General features: G+C 42.2%; 2 protein-coding genes across 2 annotated transcripts; both read left to right on the plus strand.

Moving 5' to 3' along the window:
* Nucleotides 1–1,602: 1,602 nt before the first annotated feature.
* LOC307162146 (single-pass membrane and coiled-coil domain-containing protein 3-like) lies at nt 1,603–11,878 on the plus strand. Its single transcript, XM_079877249.1, has 2 exons — nt 1,603–1,656; nt 10,928–11,878. Exon 2 carries the CDS (start codon nt 10,950–10,952, stop codon nt 11,622–11,624), a length of 675 nt encoding a protein of 224 aa, XP_079733375.1. The 5' UTR covers nt 1,603–1,656; nt 10,928–10,949; the 3' UTR covers nt 11,625–11,878.
* Nucleotides 11,879–12,482: 604 nt separating this feature from the next.
* LOC307161295 (single-pass membrane and coiled-coil domain-containing protein 3-like) lies at nt 12,483–13,148 on the plus strand (the record flags this gene model as incomplete). The annotated part of the gene is made up of 1 exon (XM_079875922.1): nt 12,483–13,148. One exon carries the CDS (start codon nt 12,483–12,485, stop codon nt 13,146–13,148), a length of 666 nt encoding a protein of 221 aa, XP_079732048.1.
* Nucleotides 13,149–21,632: the final 8,484 nt, after the last annotated feature.

The following is a 21,632-nucleotide window of genomic DNA, read 5'->3' on the forward strand; positions in this document are numbered from 1 at the left end:
AAACCATCGCTCATTTCAAAAATAAATAAAAAAGTTTAAGTTTTATAAGCACAAATGTTCGCCTTGCTCTGTTCTGTGATGCGCGTTCGTGACGTCACGTAATACGCAATTACGTTGAAAAGGTCACGCTTGAAAAATTTAAGAAAATGTTCTTTTTGGCTTTTTAATATTAAAACACCCAGGATGCGCACACGAAATGGGCATTTTAAACGATAAACTGACACAAATACATTTGAAAATGTGTATATGGTCCTCCTTCCGCACATCTGTAAACACGTCAAACTTGACCTTTTCAACGTAATTTTGAGGTCTCAACCAACTGGCAGAACTCCACCCACCTCGCTGTCGCGCTCGCGCCCGCGCCCGCACTTCATGTGATTGGCTTACAAGTAAACAATCCCCCACGTGGGGTGCGTTCTTGTGATTGGCTAAAACAAGGGAGGTATCTGATTGGTCACAGGTCATTCCCTGTTTAAAAAAAGGCATTTGTGTGTCGAGCCAAGTCAGGGGAGTCTCACAATTCACACACAAATGCAGTGAAGTTCACAGACCGCAAGCAGTTTGTAAATCAAGATATATTTGTGTGTGCATCAGAAATACATTTCTGAATCTTGTCCTGAGCATTTGTGAATCTTGTGTGCATTTGTAAATTTTGTTTTCATTTCTGAATTGTGTGTGTATTTATGAATTTTGTGTGCATTTCTGAATTTTGTATGCATTTGTGAATCTTCTGTGCTTTTTAAATTCTGTGTGTGCATTTGTGAATTTTGTGCGCATTTGTGTATCCTGTGTGTGTATTTATGAATCATGTGTGTGCATTTGTGTATCCTGTGTGTGCATATGTGAATGCAGTTTGTGCATTTATCTTTTTTGAGACTCTTTTAGCTCCATATGATAGGGCCCTTTGAGTGTAAAGGGAATACTGAAGGGAAACGTCTTAAGTGAGAGATGGACTTCGATTTTTGGATTCACTGAACATGTAAAGTTTGAAACCATTTGTTAAACCATTTGACTGTTCGAAGTGTTAAAGTGAATTTGTGGTTTTAGTGTTCATTAGTTGTTTTGAAATTGTAACATGACATGTTTTTGTGTTTGCCATTATGTGTTAACACTCTGAACTACATGGCTTTATTGCACCATTAAAAACAATGTACTGCAGGATCATTGTAGGAGGATTGGGCAGGAAATGGGGGATTGTGCAAATCTTTCTTCAGAAGGAGGCTCATGCTCAGAAGTTCAGCACCCTGTGTGTACTGTACTTACTTCTCCATCACCGATTTATGATTACTGCAGAAAGAGGAAGCAGGAAATGGGGGATTGTGCAAATCTTTCTTCAGAAGGAGGCTCATGCTCAGATTCCAGGAAAGGAGAGTGAACCTGGACCTGCTCAGAAGTTCAGCACCCTGTGTGTACTGTACTGTACTTACTTCTCCATCACCGATTTCTGATTACTGCAGAAAGAGGAAGCAGGTAATGGGGGATTGTGCCAGCAGGAGTAGGAGGAGTCTCATGGTCAGATTCCACGTAAGGGGGAGTGAACCTGGACCTTCTCCAGCACAGCACACTGTATGTAAGAGCAGTGGATCACCTGAGCCTGACCCACAGCCAGCCTGACGCCGAGACGACAACCGACACACACCTCCAACAGAGAACCAGGTGAGCTGTGCTCATTTAAAGACTGGGTGGCAGGAATTGTTAGAATGACAAACTGAATCGGTCAGTCTTATATTTGTGTAGTTTTTTTTATTCCCAAAACAAGCTGTGCCTCATTTACTGAACAGTGATAAAATGCTAGAATGACTTGCTGGAATAGGAAAGACACATTACTTTTTAAAATGTTTTTTGAATGCACGTGTTTGTGCTTCCACACTGCAAACTGCTCTATGTTTTGGAAAGTGGGGGTTAGTGTAAGAGAACAATCTTGCACTTTTATTCAAAGTTTTCAAAAATCAGCAGAACATGTGCGTAGACCCACTTTTTCCGCAGAAAAAACTACTAAAACCCCGTTTTTTTCATTGCTATATCATTATAGCATCATTGCTATAATGATGTCGGACCCAGTCCGACAAAGGACCGCAAAGGGTTAGACCATTGATTACTTGATTTATAGTAAATCTTCTCACAGTTAATACATGGCTTAGTAAATTATCTGCTATAATGTAAAGTTATGGAGTAAATGTTGTAGTAGCACTTACCTATTAACACACATAGTAGTAAACATATTAATAAAACAATATATGCTATTCTATTAATAATCGGTGGCATACCAATTTGTTAAGTCATATTTTGTAACATTTCTCACAATTAATAAATCAGTTACTTAATTAACTTGTTACAATGTAAAGTTATGGTCTAAAAGGTGTGGTGGCACCTATTCATGATAAATAATCAAAGAGTAAACCTAAAAATCAGCATTTTCTTCTTCTGTTAAAAGTTACTTAAGTGATATTTAAAGGGTTTATTCAGAGACCTATTGTCTATTTCCTCAGTCAATACCTTAATTACTAAGATGTTAAATTATGGACAAAATCAAAACTTTGACACACCCTCTAAGCACACACAAGAAATCTGGTACTGCAGGTGTTTTTTTAATTTTATTTTGTTAGAGGATTATTGCTTCGATCACAGAGGGAACCCAACATGAATACTGGGATTATAATTTGTGATTAGCAGGTGTGTGAAAGTTTTTATTTGGTCAGGTCTAAATGTCATGGTAAATATGCTGCATGCTTACCTTCAAACCCCAAAACTGACTCCCTTCGTCTTCATCAAATTGTCTTAGTGTTGTGTGTGTGGTTCACCCTTCAATACATGTCATGAAGAAAGGACATGTAACTACTTTAGTTCATAGTGAACAGGCCCCCTAAAATAAAGTGAACCCCCTTTTCATTAACTAACACGCTTGTAAGCACTTGAAGCATAGGCGTAAAGACATTAATATAGCCAGTCAACAAATATAAGTCCACTCTTTAAGAATCCTCATAAGTCTAAAGGGACTACCGAAGTGACAACCGAAGTACGAATAAGAAGATTAAATACAATTGCGCAACAATATGTTCTCATTCACTCCGGCGACAAATTTTAAAATTAATTAAACTATATTCTGTTTATAAAGTAAAACTTTTACATTTTTAGGCATTAACTAAATCAAATCCCAAATGCCAAAATGTTTTCTTTGTTCACAAAGTAATTTACTGGCCAGGCATTATTGTTAACTCACAAGACAGTAAGGAGAAAATGACAATTTCAGGGATAATTTAAATATATTCTGCAATCACATTTTGGTAATGTATTCATTCATTTCACATCTTCTGCTTGGGAAGTTTCAAGATATACAAATAATTAATAATACAATAGTAATTTAATTGTTCATATGTGTTTATTCTTGTTAGAAGATTTTTTTTTTTACTGATTATGAACACAAATTAATTGCAACAAACCAAATTGTAATTGTATTAATTATACCATTGAAGAAAACAAGCTGATACCCTGGTATTTTAGGCCTACAATTCTAACATAATATTTCATGAAAAATCAAGATTGTATTTATTTATTTTTCGAAAGTAAGGTTAATGTAAGCAGCTTCTTGCAATAGTCTCCTAAATGCATAATAAAACCTAAGTGCAAACATTACCACTTTAATGACCGTCCTTTATTTTTCAGTGCATTTGTTTTACAGTACACGGCTATTACTGTCATGGGATTAATATTCTAACTATTATTATGTAGTAGTGTAATGCAGACAGACACAACTAAAAGAGGTTTGAATTTTTCTTTGCACACTGAATATGGTTTGGCACTTTTAATTTTGTGCACCAGATTGATGAATTTAACATTACAATGCACAACATTTTCTTACGGGGGGGGGGGGGGGGGGGGGCATGCCCCCGAACCCCCCTAGAGGCAAACTCACCACAGATTTACCAAAATCCGGTGAGAAACACTGGTATTGCTATGTCAATGCAGTTTAATGAGCTACATCACACAGGTGCCCATATAGCATGTTATGTATTAGCACATTGATATCAGCCTATGTATACATTGAGGGATCTGCAGCAGGGACAGAATGAGATGTACAGCATGTGGCAGAGAGCAGTTTGGTGTCTATTTGTGAAGCCCACACCGTGAGCTGGCCTTATTATGTGTGACGCTTATGTTCAATCCCCTCATTCGGTTGTGGGGAATCAGCAAAAGGTCCATTGATGTCACCCCTTTGTCAGGTATTGAACATGGCCGCATCAACAACAACACACGCACACACAGCTTCTTCGGTCGGGTAAGGTAGCCTATGAAGGATGTAACATAGATTCGGTAATCCTGTTCTTGTAGGAGTCGCCTACACTCTTAAAACAAATGTGCGTGTTTATACAAGGACAACACAATATTTGTGTTAAAATGAACAAACCATAACACAATAATGTGCATTTCTTACACAATAATGTGTTTTCAGCCACACAGACTGTGTTAGAAAGACACATCATTGTGTTGTGGTTTGTTGATTTTAATACAAATATTGCGTTGTCCTTGTATAAGCACGCACACGTGTTACATTTAACACATTTGTTTTAAGAGCGTACAATACAACGGAAATGTAGACTGCAATACATCACAGTGCATACGGTTTATTTCATAGATGCTGTGTATTATTGGGTTATTGTTAATTGATCTGTAGAGGTTTATATGGAGAAAATTTGTGCCAAAATGAAACAATAAGTAAATAAAGAAATAAATACAGATAAATAAATAAATATATTTATCTTTGTATTTTTTTTTTTTTTTTATGTCTTGATATTTGTATTTATGTATTGATTTTGTTTCTTATGTGAGGATTGAATTCATTAGATTAGGTAGGGCGATAGGGGACCACTCACTCTAAATTGCCCTCTGTGTGTGTGTGTGTGTGTGTGTGTGTGTGTGTGTGTGTGTGTGTGTGTGTGTGTGTGTGTGTGTGTGTGTGTGTGTGTGTGTGTGTGTGTGGACTGTGATGGACTGGCGTCCCGTCCAGGGTGTAGTCTCGCCTTGCACCCTGTGTCTGCTGGGTTAGGCTCCGGCTCACCGCGACCCTATAAAGGATTAAGCGGTTAATGATAATTGATGGATGGATGGGTGGATAGGGGACCACTCCCCTTCTCCCCCTATTTGTAATGAAAAAGCGTCAGCTCCTCAATTTCAAGCAAAGACCGCTTGACTAGGTACCGGGATAACTTGCTCGAAGTTCTTATTTTGATTAGGTACCGGGAACGTTTCCGCTTCACCGTTGGCGACTTGCGATGTTTGATTAGGTCCTGCCCTTAGTCTATAAATGATGTCTTAAAGGCCACAGTTGTGATTAGTCAAAATAAAACACCCTGTACCTTACCATGACCTTTGAACAAAGTGTGTCCATCTCATACTATTCTTTTTTTTTCCAAGTCCTCTGCAAAACGTCAAAATATGTATTACAAAATTATTTGGATGAGGTCATCTAAAATGGCTTGTCTGTTCCAGGTCCTGTCTAGTGTTGTCACGGTACCAAAATTTCAGTATTCGGTACCAATACCAGTGAAAATCCACGGGTTCTCGGTACCAATTTCGGTACCAAAGCTTAATTTAGATTAAATTTAAAGTTAAGTTTCCTTTACAATAAGTTTCCATTTGTTAGATAACATTAGATAAAATAACCTAACAATAAACAATAGTTATATATATATACGGTATATATACCGTATTTTCCGCACTATAAGGCGCACCGGATTATAAGGCGCACCTTCAATGAATGGCCTATTTTATAACTTTTTTCATATATAGGGCGCACCGGATTATAAGGCGCATAGAATAGAAGATACTGCAGTCAAACGTTTGACTGGGTTTGCGTTATGCAGTGGTCACCAACCTTTTCAAGCCTAAGATCACATCTAAAGTCCAAATGTAAACCAAGATCTACCACTTGCAAAAAAATATGAAAAAACAAGTGGCTGAGCTGTAAAACCTTGTTTATGCTCGACGCGTCCGCATGAGCGCAAAGGTAATAAAAAAACTAATATCCGTCTGCACGGGCAGATTCGGCTCAAAGTCATGCATCTCGGACGCGGAGGCGCGCGCGCGGCAAAAATGACGACATTGTAACAGCGTGCGCGCCTCCGCATCCGAAGATGCATGACTTTGAGCATTATCTGCCCGAGCAGACGGATAATCTCATCACACCGGCGTGTCTAAATCAGCTGTATGGTCTGGTGTTCAGTCTAAAACAAAACCGTTGCGTCAAGTATAAATGCCTCGTCTGTTTGGGGAGTTGCTCGCGCAGTCAGCTGAGGCTCGCGCTGCGGTGCCAGGCGAAAGTATAAACAAGGTTTAAGTCAGCGGTTGTTTTATCCATATATAAGGCGCTCCGGATTATAAGGCGCACTGTCGTTTTTTGAAAAAATTAAAGGCTTATAAGTGCGCCTTATAGTGTGGAAAATACGGTACTGTAGCAATTATTCTCCTATGGGGTTAATTTACAAATTTACTAATAAATTTTTTTAAATCAAAAGTTTGATATGTTCATTATTTAATGCACAATGGATGAAGTTAACAAACAAGAACAATTAAGTGTTTGTATTAAATAACATTCACCAAAATAAATTAATGTTCTAAAAATATTCACTCAATGTGTTGATGTTAGATAATGCATTAAGTAATGTTAATGAATGGTTATTGTAGTGTTACCAAACTATACAGGAGATAAAACGTGTCATTAGACTTGACTGTACTTTTATTTAATCCTAAACTTAACTTATTTAATCATGTTTGTTCACTTCAACCATTAAATAATGAACAGATAAAACTTTTGATTTCGTTTTCCAGGCGCGCGCTGTTCATGGTTGCATAGCAACGACAGACACATTGGGAGAGCACGCGCTTGTGGAAAGGAGCGGTACATACTGCGCTCTTCATGAATATATTAGTAAATCTAATGCGAGGGCTAAAAACCATTAATTATTTGATAATATTTACTTGTCATCATGGAGAGTGCAGTTTGCACCACTTTTCTCCTTTCCACAAGCGCGTGCTCTCCCATTGCGTCTGTCATTGCTATGCAACCATGAACAGCGCGCGCCTGGAAAATGAATTTGCACGCGCATAAAACACGCTATGTGAACGTACGACCCCTTATGGCAACGTGATATTAGCCCAATCCTCCTCCTTTCTTGTAAACCGGTGGATTCAGAAGCGCTGCCGGTTGCCATGTCTCACATGTTTATGAAGAGGAGGACGCATGTGCACCTATCGGACAGCGCGTCAAGAACCGGATTAACCCGATACTTCGGTACCACCGGTACTTAAGAAAAGCTGATACCGTAACTATTCTAATTTTTTAGTAACGAGTTGGTACCGAAGTACCGGGTCTTTTGACAACACTAGTCCTGTCTCTATGTACGGTTTGTCTCACTGTATATATGCCGTGTGGAAACAGTGCTTTGTAACACTAGTTCCGTTACCAAAATTTAGGTTACGGTGTCAGGTCTTCTTACGTAAGCAGTCTACGGTCTGTAAAATATCTACCGTAAAACATATTAAACAATATTAAAACGCCCACGCCCTTAATTTACAATATTTGCCAGCAGACCCGGCGCATATTGGAGACCGGCGATTATATTGACTGTTAGACAAGAGGCATGCAAAACTTTATTAAATAACAAGCAGAAGCAGAAAAAAAGAATTAGATCTACCATGATAATAATAATCATTTATGAGAGTATTTTTGTCCCAGATTAATCCTGAGTGTTCTTTTCATCGCTGTCAGTTATTAGTTTATTATGCTCAAACTCTACATTTTCCTCAACATGTTGCCCTCCAATGTTGGCCGCGGCTTCTTCAGATATATATTTGATTTTTTTCCGATCTCAAAAAAACTTACGGTAATAATATTAATAAATCATACCCCATACTTCTTTGTGAGCTACCTTCCTCCCGCCCATTACACAGTACCAGCAGTCTGAATGACAGGCAAGTTATGCAATCCAGTGTCACAGGGAAATATTACCGATTGAGTTCTATAATTGAAATTGGAGGCTGCTCTGTATAACTAGGTGAGAATAACTAACATGAGCCTGGGATCATTATATTTATACACAGTACGTGGTTCGCGGTACACAAGTGTCAAAGCAACTCCCAGCTCATGCTGCTTTGTCACATTATACACCTGAAAAAACAGGTATGTGTGTGAGAATGCTAAACACTTTTGATATAGGAACTGTCACAAATGCAGTCTTGTAATTGCCAAGCAAGTAGAAAAGTGCATTTTAAAAACAAGCAAGTGTAAGTTGTTTTACTGCAGCTACATATTTTAGTTTCTGAGGCATAAGTCCCCCATTTGGCTTACAGATGCTTCTTCATGAGGACAGGGTGAGTGAGGAAGATGTTGCCCCCTGCAGGTTACTATTTTAGTAATGTTGCCCATGGGGCAGTAAAGGTTGGGGACCACTGATCTAGACAGATAGATAGATTTTATATGCTGTCTCATAATCCAGGCTATGACTTGCAACACTGCATTTTAATGAAAACTCAGGAAGCGCACAACCACAGGGAGGGTTTTCTGTGAAGGTTTGTAACACCACTAACTATATATATAACTATAGAACCAGTTCTTAATGCGCATGTGAACGCCATCAGCGTTTCTCACAGGTTCACGTTTAAAGTCTGTGTAGAGGGAATGGTGTCATCTTAGCGGCCCCTAATTTAATAACAAATGATCGTTGTGACGGAAGCAAATCAATCAAAACTATCTTTAGATGGAAAATAACTTAACTCTGCTATAAAGCCAAAACAATCTCTGTTACCTTAATTTATACGCTTATCTCTGTAAAGCTGCTTTGAAACAATCTACATTGTTAAAAGCGCTATATAAATGAAGATGACTTGACTTGACTTGACTTTGATTATTAAGTGGCTTACTTAATACAAATCAAGGAGTTAACACCAAATAAACACTTTATTTGTCTGTGTGTGTGTATTGGTTCAGAGCAGAAACTGGGAGTCACAGGTTTACACTTAGTTACATTCCATTAAACATTAACCCCATAAAATCCCACTAACCTATTCAGTGCACTGATATCCGCAGTAAGCCTTATCATTGAAAGAGAAATTACATTGAGAGTTTCACTTGTTTAGACTTGATGATTACTTCTTAATTTTATTTAATATCTAATGGAACTCCACTAATCACTCCTCTAACCGTACTATTAGCCCCAGGAACGTGACTTTTAATTCTCACTTCATTCAAGGTCTTCTTTTTCAATATCTGTTGCTGTTGTACACTATTGACTGCTTCAATCAACATCTTTCCTTTACTCAGAAATCTTGCTTGTTTAATGTGTCCAATCTCATCATGAATTGCCTTAGTAAGTTTCACTGGATGAAGTTTACTACCAGAAACTTCTCCAAACTCGATCACCACTTTCCACTCTTCCATCCTATTAGCTTTCCTCACTTTTTTCAACTCATTCTGCTGTTCCGACTCACTGTGACTTGACTCAGAATTCTTCTTTCTTGTTCTCTTTGATGTTACCTCATGCCATTCTCCTTGCTCGCCATCCGATTCACTTGCCATACTCTCAACAATTTCGGAATGTTCTACTCCCGGGCTCAAAGACGCCATCCGATAACCCTCTAGCGCGTTCCTTCCTCCACACACCTGTTTCCACCAAACACTTCCCCCTCAGCTGATTTCTGCTCCCTCGAGTCTACATGACTTTTGACAATTTGGGGGCGGAAACCAAGGAGGGCACTGACCCTCTTATGATTGGTCACTTTCATCATGGAAAATCTTGGGAAATCCTAACCCCGCCCACCTTCAGACGCAGTGCACGTCACTCAGCTCGCTCTGCTACTCCGGTTATCTCTGTGTATATTTTAGGCAACGAAATATGTTATAAAACACAATACTAACTCTTTTCGTTTTCATTTAAAGAAATCTTAAACATTATAGCCACACAAATGTGGTTCATGCAACGCGTATTGATTATATTCACTGCACATTACGTTTGCCTATTTATATATATAAAAAAAAAAAAAAAATATATATATATATATATATATATATATATATATATTAGGGCTGTCAAATGATTAATCACGATTAATCGCACCAAAATAAAAGTTTATGTTCACATAATATATGTGTGTGTACTGTGCATAATTATTTTGTATATATAAATACACACACATGCATGTAAATATTTAAGAAAAATTTGTTATTTATATATAAAATATTTATATTTATTTATAATACAAATTATATATAATATATATACAGTATATTTAAGCAAATATTTCTTAAATATATACATGCATGTGTGTGTATTTATATATATACAAAATAATTATGCACAGTACACACAAATATATTATGTGAACACAAACTTTTATTTTGGTGTGATTAATCGTGATTAATCATTTGACAGCCCTAATATATATATATAAAACACAAACCTGCCTCTTTTCGTTTTAAATATAATATAAAAACATTAAACATTTTAATATGGTCCAGGCAATATGTGCATTTGTACTAAACAACAGATTTTGCAGTAAACAACATTACAGTTTTTTAATTTTTAAATACAATTATTACAATTTAAAATGACAAAACTCAACCCAGTCTCTTTTTGTTAAATTTCAGTTTTATCAATATTAGCCATGATAAAAGTACAAGTAAAAGGTATAAGAAGCTATACAAATAAAGCAAACAATTCAGTCAAACACACAAAGTCAGCGCTCTAGAGACTTAACTGGATCGAATGATGTACAACACTGATCTGTATGACAAAAATCGACAGAGTTATTTGAGTCTCTTTTGCACTGATATGATTCAGAACCCAGAGGGTTAACCTATTAGTCTCTTCTTGCATTTAAATCAGTGCCGCCCTTGCACAATTTCCTAAATATATGTTTCTCTCTTCATTTCAAGATCTCAAAATAAACAAAGAAAAATGTCTTGGAGTGACCTCTTCTTCCCTGGTAACCCTGCTAAAAGGGAGGAGATCATCCGCAGAAACCAAGAGCTTCTGGAGTTGATGAAGAACAACTTCCGAGCCACTAACCAACTCATTGAAGTTCTTGACAAGCACCTGGGTTTGTCCTTCAGTCCCATAGAGCTGAACAACAAGGCCACCATCAAGGAGAACTGCGAGGTGATGATACAACGCATGCATGAGATCCAGGCAGAAGTAAAGAAAATCGATGAGAAGCTGAAGGAGAAGCTGGAACCTGACTTATATGAGAAACTGAAAACCCTGTCACCCAGCGTCAAAGACTTTAAAGAAATTCAATCAATACTCAGCGGATCATTGGGTGCCTTAAGTTTTGTGTCTGTCACTGTACTTTGTTACCTAATCAAAAGTGGAAGGATATTTGCAAACGTAATATCCACATGTGCTAAAGTGTGTGCAGGGTTTTTTTCCAGTTTGGCCTTAGGGGTGCTGTTCATGGGCGTTGATATGATGATCCAAGCCATTTTGGGGGCACTAGAGAGAGATCAACTTGATCAGGCCCTGGAAGAGTATAAGAAAGCTTTGGTTGAATTCAGGCCTGCTTCTGTACAGTTCCAGGATCGTATAAATAAAGTCGAGGTTAGAATTGAAATAATGCAAGAGCTAGGGTACTAATGGTCACCATCCTTAGGTTAGCTTTGAATTGTTGCGTATCTAGCTCTATTCATTAGTACTGGATCATCTACACTATCATGATTTTCAGTTACTCTGGTAATCTTTACATATGGATTAATAAGAAACTGATTAAGAAAGTGGTAATTCTTGATCAAACTGTTTTGAATGTTAAATGGTACTTCAGTTCTTGTTTTCTTTCTATATTGCATTCAAGACTTTTCTGTTTTTCAACATTAAAGTTTACTAAAGATACGAATCAGTTGTCTTTTTTATTCATATAATCTGAATTTCAGTTGATCTATTCATCCATGTATCCTCCCTCCCTTCTTCCTTGCTCTTCCTATCCCTGCTTTCAGTCCTCTTCATTGTATATTTGAACATTTTTGTTAAAAAAGACTCAATCTTAACCTCAGCAGGGGCCATCCGTTGTTCATTGTGAACACCCCTTGAGCAGTATTAGAGCAATAGGCATCTGCTTTTGACAAGATTAAAACCTTTTGGTGTTGGAGTTTGTTATTGTGAAAGATCCCTGCAAACATCAACTCATGCACTCTCATCTTTTCCATGGGTTCCCCCATTGTCTCATAACTAAAGTGGTACATTGTAGAATTTTGTAAATGATGAAATGTCAATGGGAAATACGTCACTGTTGAATACTTTTGTTCCACCATTAAACCTGTAGGATAGATGCAAAACTACCTAAAGCAAATAATGCAAATCACAAACAAAAGCTTGTCTTGTTAAAGAGGTGTCAGTCGGAAAGTTGATGTGTAATATTCAACAGCCAATACAACACAAGTGCATTACTTTATTGTATAATTGCAGTGCATTTCCTCTTTACTAACAGAAACCACCAGGATGCTGTCGCTGTTCTTTGGGGATAAAAAAAAAGAAGAAGAGCTGATTCGCTCTTCCCAGCGCCTCCACCACTATCTCCACAAATACTACACCATCACCAACAAAGCCCTGGGGATCCTCAACACTCACCTAGATGAACAAATCTCCCCAGTCTCAGCGAAAGAAAGCGAAGGAATTGAGGAAAGCTGTGTCAGGGTGAGCCAAGTTATGTCTGAGATCTCCCACGTCGCCGAACGGAGGGACAGACATGTCCACAAGAGTATCGAACCCGCCCTGTATGACAAGATCGCCTTCTCTGGGGTGTCACTGAAAGAGAAGGCTGCGGTGGTCAAGGAACTCAACGAGAGCACCTTGGGACTGTTGGGGAAAATCTGTGGTCCTCTGGTCGCTGTCCTACTGGCCAAAAGTGAGCTGGGGAACGTGGCACCTCCAGTGGAGCAGCTCAAGGGCCTCCCACTCTGCTCTCTTACCCTGGGCGACCTAGTACAGAGCAGCGACAAACTCACTAAGCTTCTGAGTACATCGGGGAGCCAGCGAATTAGTCTCGATGAAGCCATACAGTTGTTGGAAGATACCCTCTCGGTTCTGAAACCACCTTGCGACGCCTATGATGACATTGTCAGTGAGGTTCAAGCCTATGTGACACTTGTAACTGAAAACATCTAGAGAAGGATTTTTTGTTGTTGTTGATGTTCAAAGAGGGTGAAAGAAAAAGAAAAATAATATTATAAAATCAAACAGATCATGCTAAAAAGTAAGAGTGGGGAGGAGTAAGGAATGAAATAAATCACATGGGCGATGTCTCATTTTTGTTGTTGTGTTTTATTATTGCTCTGCTTGGTTCTCAGTAGTTTCTTTTGCTTAGAGAGTTAGCCTTAGTTTTTGTGTTCATCCTAAAGAAAAGTACAAAAAAAAAGAATTCAATAAATATTGTACACCCTCCTGCTTCACCCAGAAACCGAATATGACAATCAGTCTATTAGCACTGCTGGTTCGTCCACCCTTCATTGTGCATGGAACTGTGGGATACAGGGAGTCCCAGTGTTATGACAGTTGATCATTTGTAGACGAGCCCTTGCGCTTTGTTGAAAATGGTGTTGTAAGTGCATTCTGTAAAATAAATAAATTCTTTTCATTTTTTGGATTTTTTTTAAACCAACAACAACATAACACCCAGAACAAAGATTATCCATATTCTCCAGACATTCACTGGTAAATGTCAAAGATTAACTTGTTACTTACTCAGACATCCTAAGACTTAGAACAACCACACACAGAATCACCAGAGGAGTGTCAAGAGGTGACTATTATTCCACTAAGTAAAAGTGCTTTTAGTCAGTCCACCTTCTCTGTTAGGGCTTCGCAGGAGTGGAACACCATTCCGTCATCAATCAGAGACATCAACACATATAGCCTTTTTCGATTACATCTGAAACATTGGCTTATTAGTATTCAGACCTGTCAACACTAAAGTCTTGTTTTTGCCCGTTTGTGTTACAGTTGTGAATGTGTGTCTTTGTTTCGTGATTTTGATTTTTTATTTCTGTATAACCTTGCTAATGATGTTAAAACTGATCCTCTTCATATGCGTCTAACAAATGGTTTAACCTGTTACACCGACAATGCATGCTACTTGCTGCTACTGCCTGTGCATATAATTAGGATGTTTTTCAGAAATAATTTTAGTGAGATTTTATATTTTCATAATTACCGTCTACTGTAGCTACGCTGTAGCAGACATATTTGTATTTACATGCAAATTCTTAAAAAAAAAAAATTTGTATTCTCCCTAGGGTGCCACTGTACATCTGGCAAACAGGACTACAGATGAAAATTAGCCACTGGCTAACTCTGGCATGTTACAGGCATACTGTTGTTAATATGCACTGTCCTGTTAAATAAATAAAATGAATAATAATAAAAAAAAAGACGTCAATCTTTGACACTAATCTAAGGAATCGTTAAAGTACTCAGCATATTATTATTTATTTCTTAGCAGACGCAGGGCAGCAGTGTGGAGTAGTGGTTAGGGCTCTGGACTCTTGACCGGAGGGTTGTGGCTTCAATCCCCAGTGGGGGACACTGCTGTTGTATCCTTGAGCAAGGTACTTTGCCTAGATTGCTCCAGTAAAAACCCAACTGAATAATGGGTAATTGTATGTGTGGCATAAGGAATACACTTAATAGGGCTTAAGCCCAGGCAGTTAGCAGACTACGCCACAATGGGACTTTCACCCAAATAATTAACTATTTTGTTCAACAAAGGCACTCAAGTTCGTTGATGGATAGCCAGAGACAGAGGTCCAGTGCAAAAATAGAATCTTTATTTTTACTTCAACAATGATTGAGATTTCACAAACAACATGCACTGTACACCAAATCAAATAACAAACACACACTCGATATTCACTCCACTCACTATACTCTGATCACAACGCACACATACGAGGGAGGAGGGAAATAGGGCGGAATCTTACCAGTGGGAGGCTAGTGGCTCGAGCAATGAGCATCCATGAAAAACACCCCAATCACACGTGTCAAATTTCACACACACACAGCAAGAGAAATGACCACACTTGGTGAACACACAGCCACAGCACACCAAGGGACCCACCACCGCAAGGGGCACTGCTCCCACTGGCAGTTCTCAGCACCTGGACAATAAACAGACACGTAAAAATTAAACACTTACAATACACAAGGTCTAATAAGCCACCCGTTCTAAGGCCCAAGGTAATACTGGGGTCAGCAATATGAACAGAGACAGTCACACAATAAATCAAAAATAAACAATTAAACAATGAACAGATCACATAAACCCAAACAAAAGAAATCAAAATTAGGCCAATCCTCTTGGATATCAACAGCAAGAAAAGGCCTCCATACAAGAGTTAAAATAAATAAACACCAAACAAACCAATCAAAATGGTGTCAGTCCAAACACACTACACTCAAACACTGATTCACAACAAAGACAAGAAGAATGATCAAACAGTGTTAAACAGGCAGCGATGTAACACGCTAGCCAGCCGCCTGATAACTTGAGCTAATAATTGAGTTCAATACTCCTTGGTCCAGTGTGACAAGGCAGTCGGGTACGACATAAATCCATGAACATGTAACGTGAAGAATATAAGCTAAGCAGCAGATGTTCAGCGTCGATGTAGCCAACTGGCGGCCGCACCCCTGTCACATGCCTGTCCTGTTTTGTGCTGCACATGGGTGTTTGTTATGTTGGGCCATGTGCTCGTGTCTATTGTCTAGCCCCTCCCAGCTTGTTATTTGATTATTGGTTAATTTATCCCACCTGTTAGTCTCATTACCCTCCTTTGTTTGTTCCCCTATTTAGCTTCCTTGTGTTTGTAGTCCTGTGCTGGTTCGTTGTCCGAGTTACCTGTCTTTGATGTTCCTGTCTGTTGATTATCTGAGTTCTGAGTTTTCTGTATTTTTGTCTGTGTTTGTTAATTAAATCTTCTCTGCACTTGAATCCTCGTCTCTCGCTCACTCGCCCGTGACAGAACGAACCAGCCAAAATGTGGATTCAGCGGAGCGAGATTTTTTCTTCAGAGGAGGAGAAGGGAAATTCCATTTCCCTATTGGAATATTTCTCCAGATGTGTTCAGAGGACTTTGGAGGAGGAGAGCACCGTGTCAGACGGTGATCAGATCGGAGGAGGTGGTCCGGTGGTCCGGAGACGGAGGAGGAGAAGGAAGACCTCCTCTGTGACTATTCCGGTGGTCCCAGTTCCGGTGGTCCCGAGTCCGATGGTCCCAATTCCGGTGGTCTCAAGACACAGGAGGAGGAGAAGGGTTCCCTCCATAATTGTTCCGGTGGTCCCAGTTCCGGTGGTGCCTGCCGAGCCTGTGTCTTCGGACAAGATGGCCGCCGCCGAACCTGTTAACGTCACGTCTGCCGGGCCTGTGTCTTCAGACAAGATGGCCGCAACAGAGACTGTTCACGTCACGCCTGCCGAGCCTGTGTCTTCGGACAAGATGGCCGCCGCCGAGCCTGTTCACGTCACGCCTGCCGAGCCTGTGTCTTCGAACAAGATGGCCGCTGCCGCGAGTGTTCACTTCACGTCTGCCGAGCCTGTGTCCCCTGACAAGATGGCCGCCACCGAGAGTGTTCACGTCACGCCTGCCGAGCCTGTGTCTTCGGACAAGATGGCCGCCGCCGAGCCTGTTCACGTCCAGTCTGCCCAGTCAGAGACTGCTCACGTCACGTCTGCCGAGCCAGAGACTGTTCACGTCCCGTCTACCCAGCCAGAGACTGTTCAGGTCACATCTGCCCAGCCAGAGATGGTTCAAGCCACGTCTGCCCAGTCGGAGATAGATCGGGAGATGCCCATTCTCATGGCCGGGGGGGCACTGATCGGCTATTTAGAGCGTTTAGCTCGGATCCTGGAGACGCCCTTCAAACCTCCAGTGTCTGTTCCTGAGCCGGAGCCAGTGTCTGTTCCTGAGCCGGAGCCAGTGTCTGTTCCTGAGCCGGAGCCAGTGTCTGTTCCTGAGCCGGAGCCGGAGCCAGTGTCTGTTCCTGAGCCGGAGCCGGAGCCAGTGTCTGTTCCTGAGCCGGAGCCGGAGCCAGTGTCTGTTCCTGAGCCGGAGCCGGAGCCAGTGTCTGTTCCTGAGCCGGAGCCGGAGCCAGTGTCTGTTCCTGAGCCGGAGCCAGTGTCTGTTCCTGAGCCGGAGCCAGTGTCTGTTCCTGAGCCGGAGCCAGTGTCTGTTCCTGAGCCGGAGCCAATGTCTGTTCCTGAGCCGGAGCCAGTGTCTGTGCCAGTGTCTGTTCCTGAGTCTGTGCCTGTGCTTGTGTCTGTTTCTGAGTCTGTGCCTGTGCTTGTGTCTGTTTCTGTGTCTGTTTCTGTTCCTGAGCCGGAGCCAGTGTCTGTTCCTGAGCCGGAGCCAGTGTCTGTTGCTGAGCCGGAGCCAGTGTCTGTTCCTGAGTCTGTGCCTGTGCTTGTGTCTGTTTCTGTGTCTGTTTCTGAGCCGGTGGTGCCTGTTCCTGAACCGGAGGTGTCTGTTCCTGAGCCCTCAGTGACCGCGACACTGGCCATTATGGCCACAGCCATGTGGTGTGTGTGGGCTATGCACACACTTGGACCGGTGGTGTCTGTTCCTGGGCCGGTGGTGTCTGTTCCTGAGCCGGTGGTGCCAGTTCCTGAGCCGGTGGTGCCAGTTCCAGTGCCCGAGCCGGAGGGGCCAGTTCCAGTGCCCGAGCCGGTGGTGCCAGTTCCAGTGCCAGTTCCAGTGGTGCCAGTTCCAGTGCCTGAGCCGGTGGTTCCAGTTCCAGTGCCTGAGCCGGTGGTACCAGTTCCAGTGCCAGTTCCAGTGGTGCCAGTTCCAGTGCCTGAGCCGGTGTTGCCAGTGCCAGTTCCAGTGCCTGAGCCGGTGGTGCCAGTGCCAGTTCCAGTGCCAGTTCCAGTGCCTGAGCCGGTGGTGCCAGTGCCAGTTCCAGTGGTGCCAGTTCCAGTGCCTGAGCCGGTGGTACCAGTTGCAGTGCCAGTTCCAGTCCCTGAGCCGTTGGTGCCAGTTCCAGTGCCTGAGCCGGTGGTGCCAGTTCCAGTGCCTAAGCCGATGGTGCCAGTTCCAGTGCCTGAGCCTGTGGTGCCAGTTCCAGTGCCTGAGCCTGTGGTGCCAGTTCCAGTGCCTGAGCCGGTGGTGCCAGTTCCAGTTCCTGAGCCATTGGCGCTAGTTCCAGTGCCTGAGCCGGTGGTACCAGTTCCAGTGCCTGAGCCGGTGGTGCCAGTTCCAGTGCGGTGCCAGTTCCAGTGCCTGAGCCGGTGGTGCCAGTTCCAGTGCCTGAGCCGGTGTTGCCAGTTCCAGTGCCTGAGCCGTTGGCGTCTGTTCCAGTGCCTGAGCCGGTGGTGCCAGTTCCAGTTCCTGAGCCATTGGCGCTAGTTCCAGTGCCTGAGCCGGTGGTACCAGTTCCAGTGCCTGAGCCGGTGGTGCCAGTTCCAGTGCGGTGCCAGTTCCAGTGCCTGAGCCGGTGGTGCCAGTTCCAGTGCCTGAGCCGGTGTTGCCAGTTCCAGTGCCAGTTCCAGTGGTGCCAGTTCCAGTGCCTGAGCCGGTGTTGCCAGTGCCAGTTCCAGTGCCTGAGCCGGTGGTGCCAGTGCCAGTTCCAGTGCCAGTTCCAGTGCCTGAGCCGGTGGTGCCAGTGCCAGTTCCAGTGGTGCCAGTTCCAGTGCCTGAGCCGGTGGTACCAGTTGCAGTGCCAGTTCCAGTCCCTGAGCCGTTGGTGCCAGTTCCAGTGCCTGAGCCGGTGGTGCCAGTTCCAGTGCCTGAGCCGGTGGTGCCAGTTCCAGTGCCTGAGCCTGTGGTGCCAGTTCCAGTGCCTGAGCCTGTGGTGCCAGTTCCAGTGCCTGAGCCGGTGGTGCCAGTTCCAGTTCCTGAGCCATTGGCGCTAGTTCCAGTGCCTGAGCCGGTGGTACCAGTTCCAGTGCCTGAGCCGGTGGTGCCAGTTCCAGTGCGGTGCCAGTTCCAGTGCCTGAGCCGGTGGTGCCAGTTCCAGTGCCTGAGCCGGTGTTGCCAGTTCCAGTGCCTGAGCCGTTGGCGTCTGTTCCAGTTCCTGCGCCGTGGCCGCCCGAGGGGTCGTCTCCGCCCTGGCCGCCCGATGGACTGTTTGCTCTGCCCTGGCCGCCCGAGGAGAAGTCTCCACCCTGGCCGCCCGAGGGAGAGTCTCCGCCCTGGCCGCCCGAGGGAAAGTCTCCGCCCTGGCCGCCCGAGGGAAAGTCTCCGCCCCCTGGCCGCCCAAGGGAAAGTCTCCGCCCTGGCCGCCTGATGAAATTCCCGCTCCGCCCTGGCCGCCTGAAGGAAAGTCTCCACCCTGGCCGTTTGCACAGCCTGCCCCGTCCTGGCCTCCTGAACCCTGTGGACCACTCTGGTGTCCCAGACATTTTGTTTCCCCTGTCCCGCCCTGGTCTGTCCCTCCCGTCCCGCCCTGGTCTGTCCCTCCCGTCCCGCCCTGGTCTTATGGAGCGTCTGGTAGCCGCTCCGTAGGGAGGGGGTAATGTCACATGCCTGTCCTGTTTTGTGCTGCACATGGGTGTTTGTTATGTTGGGCCATGTGCTCGTGTCTATTGTCTAGCCCCTCCCAGCTTGTTATTTGATTATTGGTTAATTTATCCCACCTGTTAGTCTCATTACCCTCCTTTGTTTGTTCCCCTATTTAGCTTCCTTGTGTTTGTAGTCCTGTGCTGGTTCGTTGTCCGAGTTACCTGTCTTTGATGTTCCTGTCTGTTGATTATCTGAGTTCTGAGTTTTCTGTATTTTTGTCTGTGTTTGTTAATTAAATCTTCTCTGCACTTGAATCCTCGTCTCTCGCTCACTCGCCCGTGACAACCCCCGGTTAAATAGCACTCCCTAAAATGCAAAGGATGTCCATTTACAAATATGTCCCACAATAACCATTCAACTCTTACTCAGTATAGCAACATACCTATGATTAACAGCGTTGCGTCACAGGCCCTGAGCTCTGATCACTGATAGCAGGGCGCACACTCAGCTGGTGAAAGGGCTGCTGCCACACCGGGGATTCTATAGCACGAAACATTCCCTATAAGCCCACGTTATAAAGTTAAGGAGTGGCAAGAGAAACGAAGCTAACCATACCTGCGGCGCTACGGTAGACAGATTACCAGGCAGACATCAGGTCTCTGGGCAGGTAAACAAGACAAGTCACGGTTTATAAAGGGGTGTAGCCCTCGCGATTGGCTCAAAGTTAACTGCCCAGAATCACTCAGAGCTGCAGCAAATTAAGCATCACTTAGGGAGGCATGATCCAAACAACTGCATCCTGCTACATATGTAAAAATAATGTGATATCTGTATAATGTGAAATAATGTATAATGTGATATATTGTAACAATTGTAAGTCACCCTGGATAAGGGCATCTGTTAATAAATAAATAATAATATGTATCATATGCCACACCTGGATGTGCCAGTATTGTATAGGAAGCTGGACATTGAAACCCATTAAAACTGCACTTTTTAATCCCTGTGCCGTTTAACTATAAAATGATGCAATCTTTTTTAATAGGCTTTCATTCTGTTGGAAAGGCTTCAAAATTGACATTTTTACCATTTTTTATCAGATGGTGCCATTTTTTCAGGTTAGGCCTATAAAGCAAATACTCGCTTTATTCCTGATTTCTGCTTCGGCATATTATAGAGCCAACTGGATAACTTATGCAACGATAATTGTGTGGGTTTGTTGGTATGGATGTCTAAGTGTGGTTTGTATGTGTGTAATAAAATAAAAAGTGTGTTTGTGTGCTTGTAATATTTGAGAGATAAAAACTCAACTGCAAATCGAAAATCCAATCACTGTGTTCACCAGTGGAGTTTTGCTGGCATCCAATGGGGAAAGTCTGGTACTGCGCCCAAACAAAATCTTACTGAAAGCTCATTTTTTGAGATATCATCCTCAAATTCGGAACACAACCTGTTTAGATTTATTAAGTATTTGCTCCCAAGCCTAACATTTTTATGAGAGTTTTTTGACTTGGACATTTTTGTCCCTTTTGGACCTATGTGTAAGTTTTGTGTTTTTTTTACCGTTAACTGCATGAATTTTGGCACAGGTGTGTATTTTTATTGTAATTTTACTATTTCACCCCCATTTCATTTGAAAAAAAAAATGTTGCACTAGTTACACAAAATACTTATTTATATTTTATATAAAATATTGATTATAATGTTCATAAAATATTTTTCATAAACTTAAACTTCTAAAACATTTTTTTGGTTGCACTTTTTTCACTTTTTTTACTTCAACAACAATCTGCCAAGGGTCTTCTTTAAAATGAGACCAAACTTAAGTATTTGCTCCCAAGCATAACATTTTTATGAGAGTTTTTTGACTTGGACATTTTTGTCCCTTTTGTCCCTATGAGTAAGTTGTTGTTTTTTTGTTAATGTTAACTGCATGAATTTTGAGCTATTATAGAGCCAGTTGGATAAATTATGCAATGATAATTGTGTGCGTGTGTTGGTATGGATGTCAGAGTGTGGTTGGTATGTGTGTTATAAAAAAAAATGTGTTTGTGTGTTTGTAATATTGAGAGAGAAAAACTCAACTGCAAATAACAAAGCCAATCACTGTGTTCACCAGTGGAGTTTTGCTGGGATCCAATGGGGAAAGTTTGGTACT

Source organism: Squalius cephalus (assembly GCF_949319135.1).
Source record: "Squalius cephalus genome assembly, chromosome: 7".
Taxonomy (NCBI): Eukaryota; Metazoa; Chordata; class Actinopteri; order Cypriniformes; family Leuciscidae; genus Squalius; species Squalius cephalus.

Coding starts and splice junctions, on each gene's coding strand:
- LOC307162146 (XM_079877249.1), top strand. CDS start 10,950: ATGTCTTGGAGTGACCTCTTCTTCCCTGGTAACCCTGCTAAAAGGGAG.